Raw genomic sequence first — 9,475 nt, forward strand, 5'->3', positions numbered from 1 at the left:
TTCCTTCATGAAGTTTTACAGAGTAGATGTGGCAGCCAAACAGGACTCCGCATTTGGATCTTTGATTCTGGCGGCAGGCTCATCTGTCCTACCCTAAGCTTGGAGGACTGCTCTGATACATCCCACAGGTTCAGGAATAGAGTGTCTATCATACTAGAAGGAAAGGTTAGGCTTTTACCTTGATAATCTTCTTTCTAGTAGACACATTCTATTCCTGAAGCCTGACCCTGTCAGCAGTGAATTCACCTGATTCCTCCTGAATAAGTCCTGACAATTCAGACATCTTATTTCTTTGGTTCAGCCTTGATGATAATAGAGGCAGTGGCTACCACATTGAAGTATCCAGGGAATATCTATACCTGTCTTCCCTGAAGTTGGTGACTTGTTTGTTTTTCACCCTGTTATGTATTGCAAATGTTTAAATTTGATTATCTGCAATATGTAAGAACATAAGATTTGCCCCTGCTGGGTCAGACCAGTGGTCCATTGTGCGGCAGCCCTTAGGTCAAAGACCAGTGCCCTATTTGAGTCTAGCCTTACCTGCATATGTTCTGTTCCAGCAGGAACTTATCCAATCTTTTTTTGAATCCCTGAAGGGTGCTTTCCCCTATAACAAACTCTGGAAGAGCGTTCCATATTTCTACCACTCTCTGTGGAAGAACTTCCTTACGTTTGATGATATGAGCAGAACAAACATGTTTCTCGGGGAAAGTCCCCGTTCCCATCCCTTTTCTGTTTCTTCTTCAGGGCCGAATGTCTGCTTTATCATGCACTGAGGAGTTGAGGGACAGCCCAGAGGTAAGGGAGGAGGAGCAAAATGAATGCAAATGAACCTCCCTACAAGAGTTCTCATGAGAAGAGGTTGACTATCCACAGGTTCAGGAATAGAGTGTATGTCTACTAGAAAGAAGATTATCGAGGTAAGAACCTAATCTTTTCATACTGGGCTTCCAGTGTAGGTAAATGAAACTTGTACATATTCAGTATAGATATGTATAGATCCTATAAATCTGACTGGTTGCTAGGTCCTCAGACAGGTTTGGGAAACCCTACTGTAGAACCTCTTTTCCACCGAAAAAGTGTTTTCATGTGCATTATTTTTATATCTTTGAGGTACCTCCACTTTATTCTTTCCTCTGTGGTTTGAGAATAAGGCCAGTATCAGACAGATTTCTACAGTGTGTGCTCTGATCATGGCTGGACAGACAGGCCAGTGCTGAGCAGACAATGTCTATGGTGTATACCCCAATGGTGACTGGAGAGATTTGAAAAGGCTAGAATGAGGCTTTGATAACAGCTTTAGTAGTTGGAGAACTAGGCTAGAAACAGGCAGACTTCTGTAGACTGTGGCATGGAAACAGCAAGGCAATCAACCTGTGATATCCAAGTTGGAAGGAAACAGAGAAGCAGATTGTAAATAAAATAGTCTTTTATTCAAATATTTAAATGCTCGTACGTTTCAAAGGTAGCTGCACAACATGGCCATGTTTTGCTGATCGGCAGCTTCAAGGGCAAAACTATTAAAGCACAAGCCATGCAAACACATCATTATATAATCTAAAACAATACACTATTAAAATCAAGTAAATAAATAATTCCAGGGGCAGCTATTTTTGTCGCTGACAGAGCATGGACAAGAGTGAGTAGAATCGCTCCTGCCCCAGTGCTGCCACTAGACCACCAGGGAAACAAGGTAGGCCTGGGGTCTTTCCTGTGAGGCTGGGAGGGGGTTGGTGGTGCATGTTCCGGGAAGGAGGGGGAATGCTGCCTTTTCTTGTCAGGGGGGGGTGCGCTGAAGGTATTTTTAATTAAAAACAAAATAAAAAAATTAATGTCCAATCAGTGGGGGCAGCGGTGGCAGAAGCAGAGAAGGAGCACTAATGGGAGGGAGAGTGATAGGAACAGTACTTTGGAGGAAATGAAATATAAACTGAGACCCCACAAAGCAATCCAGATAATTGGGCATCCGGATAATTGGAGTTCGGATAATCGGCATTCCACTGTACTTATATCTCAAACAGTGAAAGTACAGTACATTAATAGCATCAAATCAAAATCATATCATAATGAAACCATAACATCAACTAATTCAGTGTTGCCAAGAAAAACTTGATGTATGATCTCCAACTTGTGCTCCGAACATAAATGGTGGCACTTCAGAAATTCAGAAAAAATGGGAAGCTTACCCAGTAAGTGCAATGCTCAAAAACTCTTCTTAAGTCATATCCTGTCAATTCCATGGCTATTCTCTCCAGTTGAACCAGCAAAACCAGAAGTATTTTATGGACAGTCCAGAACATGCCCCCTTAGAATCTTTGTATATTGTGGCATTTACACCTATAAATAGCAGCACTGTGAATTGACTTTTACATATGTCTGACTTTCCATGTATAAATACCACACAACCATTCTAAAATGCCCACTTTTTGTCTGATTTATAATAATTATATATAAGAACATAAGAATAGCCTTACTGGGTCAGACCAATGGTCTATCAAGCCCAGTAGCTGGTTCTCAAGGTGGCCAATCCAGGTTCCTAGTACCTGGCCAAATCCCAAGGAGTAGCAATATTCCATGCTAGCGATCCAGGGCAAGCAGTGGCTTCCCCTATGTCTTTCTCAATAACGGACTATGGACTTTTCCTCCAGGAAATTGTCCAAACCTTTCTTAAAACCAGCTACGCTATCCGCTCTTACCACAACCTCTGGCAATGCGTTCCAGAACTTAACTATTCTCTGAATGAAAAAATATTTCCTCCTATTGGTTTGGGTAGAACAAGAGGTCCTTATATGCTGATACTTTTTGTGTTACTGTTTAAAGACTTTTTATGGGAGTTAATATTAATAAACTGGCAGTCCTCACAACTATGCAGTAATTCCTTTCTTTTCCTGTTCACTATGTTTTCATATAGGTATCGTGTCGTGGTCCCGTATCCACCTCAGAGTGAAGCAGAAATTGAACTAAAGGAAGGAGACATTGTGTTTGTTCACAAGAAACGTGAAGATGGCTGGTACAAAGGAACGTTACAGAGAAATGGGAGAACTGGACTCTTCCCTGGAAGCTTTGTAGAGATCTTTTGAAGACTGTTTTCCTTTACAGGTTCTGGTGACCATTTGGCTTGATCTGAAGGATTTCCCAGTTGTTGACAGGGAGGAAGGGTTAGAGGGGAAAAGAAGTCCTTATTAAAAGTGATAAAGCACAAGAAATAGAGAAATTTCACAGTTGTCCACTGCCATTGTTACTTCCAAAGATGCCCCAGGCTCTTCGATCTTGCAGCACTGGAGAAACAGTATATTGCTGTCCTTACGAATAGCAAAATGATAGCTTGAGCCTATAGGGGTATGTTGAAGCAGTGCCTTCCACTTGGAATGAAAGAGTGAGAGGATGCACATTTGGACAGTATCTAAGCACCATTGACTTAATTTGTAAATTGTAGAAAAAATGTATCTTTAAAAAAACAAAAAAAAATGAAAGTTATTCTATTAACATAACTTATTTGTCTGAGCTGCAGTCACTGGCTTATGCAAGAGGAATCGAACAGTTAATAGAGAAGTCCTATGAGGCTTTAGCACAGCGTGTATGGGGATGGTTGGTACTGGAATCAGATGAAAATGTCGGAAAGAATTAAAAAGGCCAAAATGCTTGTGTCATGCTTCTATATACCTCAAAAACATGCTGAATAAAACAACTTAATTTCCTGTAATGTGTTACATCTGAAGTAACACTCCCCATGTGTTGGCGTACACAGAAGACTAGGAACTCTTTTCTCCTCTCAAATCTATATGCAGCGTATTTTTGCTCTACCATTGCTTTTTTTTCATAAGACATACCTAACAGGATTTCTATATTTCTGATAGCGTACACATTTTCTATTTTTCATACATCTGGTACAGTCTTTGTATTAGGAAAGATTGTGTTTAGCTGAACTGCACACTGCAATGTGAAACATGAGCTGCTTTTTTTTTTTTTTTTTTCCTTTTTACTGTGTAATTCCAAAATGTACATAATGTATGCTTCATCGAGATCAATCATTTTTGTGGCAAGGAAAGAATTCCATTCAATGACAGTAAGATGAAACTGGTGTGTTAAAATCCTTAATAAAGCAGAGTGCATACTATCTGGACAGTGATAATCACTCAAGCAGCAAAGGTGATTAAAGAATGTTTCCAGGTAGAAGAGTCATTTTTTATTTATGTCTTTTCTAAGGCAATAACAGAACAGTGCAGATCCCTAGTAGTTGTAGAGATGGTTTGGGTTTTGGAAGGGGGAAGGGCAATATCTGATTTTCATTGTGTTGGATCTGAGAAATATTGGGAACGACACTAATGAGAGCTTATCAACGTGTGATTTCAGGAGCCGTCCCAGGCATTGTTCAATTTTAAATCCCACTTAGAAAAAAAGCCTTAAAACCATCTCAGGCAGTACAGGTTTCCATTTGATAATGAATCATATAAAAACTGATCAACCCATAGCAGTGATATTAGGAAATACGCCTTCAGGCCACAAAGTATTTTTTTTATATAGATGCATGATGGAAGAAACCCTTCCATTTGTCCAACCCCCAGGCTGGCACTAGTCACAAGGTTTTCAGAAAATATTATTATTTATTATTGTTTTTTAGGAGGAAAAGATTCCTTTGAGCCGCTTTTTAACAAGGGTTGACAGCTTGCTATTATTCCAACTTTGACCAAGCTAGATCTTAATGAGTGGATGAACATGTCATCTTGCCAGACTTTGCCCCCCTAGATGAGTGCATTTGAAGTGCATAAGTGAACATTTGTGTATTCCATTCAGCTCCAGCACTAGGCTCTGTAAAATAGTTCTGGAAGCGCTAGCATGGGTAACAAATGGAATGGAGAAACATAAACAGTTTTTAGTACCACCCCCCAATCTGGTTAGCAACCTGCATCCTTGTTTGTTTAAATATCATCAGATAATATCCATATATATTTTGGCCATATGAGTCAATATACTGGCAAAATGTATATGGATAGGAGGAAGAGGGGCCAAGGTGTTCTGGGTATTGGGCCTTAAGTTATGGTTATGACCAAACATTGTATGGATAAGTTATCTGTTTAAAGAGTTCAGCTGGTATTATCAGCAATCTAACATACCTAGATTATACTGCTGAAAAGTCACATAAAGAAATATCGATAAATTGTTTAAGCAGTCACCAAAATACTAAAGAGTTACTCCATAGTTGATCAGGGATTGCACCTTTAAAAATGCATAGACACTGTCTGATTTTAAGCTTTTACAGCCTTGTGTAAGGAGACCCCAGTTTAAACCTTTTATAAAACTATCAACTTGCTTCCCTGATTTGGTCAGTGTCTCCCTGCCCCCACCACCCCCAATCTGAGAGTGCCCTTCTATGCAGTTTCCTAATTGCTTACAACTGATTACCAAGAGAGTTTTTAGCAAAAATGCTCCTTATTAGAGTCATTATTACTTGGCTGCTGATCTGCCAAGCAGTGACTGATTTTACTAAATTATTCTAAAGAGGAAATTGCTTCGTTCGATCTATTACATCTTAGAGACTATCTTTTTCTCAAGAATACTTGGGGCAACCAGTTAATTTGGCTTTTAACATGCAGGTCCAAGATGGGAATGGGTGCCATCATGAATAATAACCAATTGAACTGGCTAGCTAAGTCTACCAGATAACTAGAGACTGAAGCTCTGTCACTTTAGACAACTTTCAGCAAACAGAGCATTTTTTCCACAAGGCGTGCAGTTAAATATCAGCGAGAGGTCCACAAAGCAGCAAAATACGTCATAATTTCACAGAACCTTTCCGTTCCTGGCTTTTTATCCACCACCACCGATTGTAGCATTTTAGCAGTACAGATGTCACCGTGAGCAAGAACACAGACATGGATGAACTGGTGATGGTGTCCAAAAACAGGTGTTTTCCAGCAAAGTATGCTATCCTGAACATATTTGCCAACTGGAAACAGAAAGGCCACCTTTGGTCAAGAGAATGATTGTTAAATATTTACACCCCCTTCTTTTATAAAACCGTAGCACGGTTTTTAGCACTAGCTGTAGCAATAACAGCTCCGACACTCATAGGAGTTACCTCAGCAGCTGGCGCTAAAAACCGTACTACGGTTTTATAAAAGGAAGGGGGGGTAATGTTTCTGAAGCATAGCTTTATGGGCCTGGTATTTCTTCAAAATGCTGCTTCTGGTGGTTGGGTGAAATTTGTTGTAAGGAGGGGAGGAACAAATGCCATTTGAGGAGCACAAGTATAGATCGTAAGCCTGGTGGATGGAATAATTAACTGATGCAGTGCCATTTCTAAAATATTTGACTGTTGAAATGTGGTAAAATATTCTTCAGGTGACAAGGGTCATTGCAAGTTACAAGTGAGCTAAGAACACTTCACCTGGGGCCTAACGACCCTTAGGGCCCCTTTTATAAAGCCGCAGTAGCGAGTCCTGGTACAGCAAATGCTACACAGCCTATAGAAGTTGTCCATGCAGGACTTGCTACCACAGCCTTGTAAAAGGGGCCCTTAAAAAAGAGGATGATATTGTCAAATGCTTATCCATCCACGAGAGCATCACCCTGAGTTTGTATTAGATTTCACTCTGTACATATTCAAAAGTGAATTATACCAGTGCATATACTAAGCAGATTTAAATTTTGCAGTGGAAAGTCACAGAACAGCAATGGGTCTTAATTGTTGATGAGTGATTTTTAAATAAAATAAGAGTGTATAAAGCAATGAATGATGAGATAAAGATAATAGGCAGAGACCTATTGGAAAGAGGACAATCAATGGGACACTGTATTACCTGGGTATAAATTATATCGCAAAGAAAGAGTAGATCAAATAAGAAGGGGGGGGGGTGTTGCGCTATATGTTAAAGAGGGAATTGAATCAAAATTAACATTCTGCATGACTTAGATAGCAGTGTGGAATCCATAAGGATAAAAATTTCATGTGTGAAGGGAAGGAACATAAAGGTAGGGTTATACTACCGTTCCCTGGGATAAAATGAGCAGACAGATGAAGAAATGTTTTCAGAGATTAGGAAAGCTGGAGAATTGGGCAACAGTATAATAATGGGTGATTTCAATTGCCATCAAAAAAATTTTCAAAATTATGCTTGACAGTATTTAAAAAGAAGCCACACTATTACACATAAACCAGAATGCCAACTGAAAGGCTATTCTCACACACTACGTAAATGCCCAATAACCAGCACACAATTGTGGAGAAATAAAATACCTCAGTTAAAGCTTCATGGGTCTTTAAAAAAAAACTCCACTTATCAGTAGTGCTTTAAATTTGTGCAAAAGTGTGTAAGGCAGTGAAATTCAATACATTTCACAGTCCATCAAGGTCTATTAATTCTAAAGTTTAAAGTCACAGTTGGCCTCCTTTAAATCAACCAACAATTATGGTGTAACGGTAACCAGCACTGTCCATGCTACATAGAGTACCTAGCTGCGCTCCCAGGGATTCAGGCTCCAGCATTGTCTTGTTTTGATACCTGTAGTCCACTAAATTCCTTAGTCATTCTGCCTCAAGTGTACAATACCCTACAGGGAATCCCCATTTCACCGATCAAGGCTGTATCAGGGGTTCAAGACAAATTAACAGCACTCACTCGCACTACAGCACACCAAATTTACACATGGGACCCCTGATGCAGCCTTGACCAGCGAAACTGGGACTGGTGCTATTTAACTTATTTATAAAAGATCTGGAAATTGGAACAACAAGTGAGGTAATTAAATTTGTAGATGATGCTAATCTGTTCAAAGTTGTTAAAATGCATGCAGACTGAGAAAAATTGCAGGCAGACCTTAGGAAATTGGAAGACTGGACATCCAAGTGGCAGATGAAATTTAATGTGGACAAATGCAAAGTGATGCACATTGGGAAGAATAACCCAAATCACAGATGCTAGGGTCCACCTTGGGGGTTAGCACCCAAGAAAAGGATCTGGGTATTATTGTAGACAATATGATGAAACCTTCCACCTAATGTGTGGTGGTGGCGGCGGCCAAAAAAGCAAAAAGATGCTAGGAATTATTTTTAAAAGGAATGGCTAACATAACTAAGAATGTTATAATGTTCCATGGTGTGACTTCATCTGGAGTATTGCATTCAATTCTGGTCTCCTTATCTCAAGAAAGATATAGCAGGACTAGAAAACATTCAAAGAAGAGTGACCAAAACGATAAAGGAGATGCCATATTCCAACTCTTTATTTTTTGAATCAAATAGAATAGGATCTGGATACACTTCTAGTTCATCCTTATTATTCGTTATTTTCAAAGAAAGCCTCAGCCCCACCACTCCACCGCAGTATTATCTCACAACTGTGGGAAGAATTACATGGTGCCTCATCATTGGCTACCCATTCTAATCTCTTTTTAATGTCTTTTCCAAAATTCAATTCAATAAATATCTAAATATTGTAAAATAAATATAAAGTGCAAAAGTACTTAGCTCAATTCCAGCCAAAACCTGGGAGTCTGACCCGACATGTTTCGCACAAAAAGTGCTGTATCAAAGGTCTCCCTATATGACAAAGAAAAGGAAGTTGTAAACACATAATCATGCCCAACTATCTCTTCTATTAAGCTCATCATCTGTTGTTCTCTTTGCTCCTCAACTTGTATCAGAGACTCACCGAGGTCGCTGCCGTCATCCGACTCCACTTTAAGTTTATGAGAAAGATGGTGGTGGCGTTCTCCCCCAGAGTTTAAATTCTCCCACCAGACTTTACTGATGCTCACGCCCCCTGTGATTCATTCACTCGATTATCATCCAATCACTGACACCCATTCAATCTCACTGTTCAACCCCAGTGGTTCCACCATGTCAAGCATAAAAATATATCGCTGCTTGCTCTCATTCAGCTTTCTCTGATCTTTCCCTCCATCCCACCCAGTAACCTTATTAATGACACGCCATCTCATCTCCTCTAATGCATGGTTGTGCGTGAGCCAGTGGTCTACTAGGGGGGCTTGGGCTACCTTGTTGACAATACGTGATTTGTGCTCCGTTAATCTTATCCATATCTTCCTATTTGTCCGCCCTATGTAAATCAGGTCACAGGGACAGACAATCACATAGATGACATCCTGTGTATTACAGTCTGTGGCTGTTCTAGACTGCAAAACAATCTCTCTACCTGGAACCCTCCATACATCACCTTAAATGGTGAAAGGACACCACTGGCACTTCCCGCATGCCCCATGATAGGCCCCCCTCTCCCTTGTTCTAACCCCGAGGATAGCATACTCAAGGGGAGTGCCACTGGGTCAAAAATGCAACTTTCAGAGATACCATCTATACAAATATTTGGCTGTATCACCCGCTTACCTATCCTATTGAGAATAGTTGGAATAAGACCAGTTAAAAGGAGGAAGGTAGGAAGGGTGCTATGATATCTTAAAGTCAGAGCTGGTGGGGTCTATTGCTCCTATACCTAAGGCTTGTTGGCTTTTTCAC

The 9,475-nt window shown here is 40.1% G+C and overlaps 1 protein-coding gene across 3 annotated transcripts in view; it reads left to right on the forward strand.

Moving 5' to 3' along the window:
• The window catches only part of SH3RF3 (SH3 domain containing ring finger 3), an 836,169-nt gene extending 832,042 nt beyond the window's left edge, over nucleotides 1–4,127 (forward strand). For 2 of the 3 annotated variants that reach the window (XM_033949354.1, XM_033949355.1), the window contains one exon: nucleotides 2,912–4,126. In XM_033949354.1, coding sequence (XP_033805245.1) covers nucleotides 2,912–3,080 — 169 coding nt within the window. In that variant the 3' untranslated portion in view covers nucleotides 3,081–4,126. Of the gene's footprint in view, nucleotides 1–2,911 lie in introns of all 3 variants that reach the window. The other variant, XM_033949356.1, reaches the window with a different exon arrangement.
• Nucleotides 4,128–9,475: the final 5,348 nt, after the last annotated feature.

The sequence above is a fragment of the Geotrypetes seraphini genome, chromosome 6 (genome assembly GCF_902459505.1).
Source record: "Geotrypetes seraphini chromosome 6, aGeoSer1.1, whole genome shotgun sequence".
Lineage (NCBI taxonomy): Eukaryota > Metazoa > Chordata > Amphibia > Gymnophiona > Dermophiidae > Geotrypetes > Geotrypetes seraphini.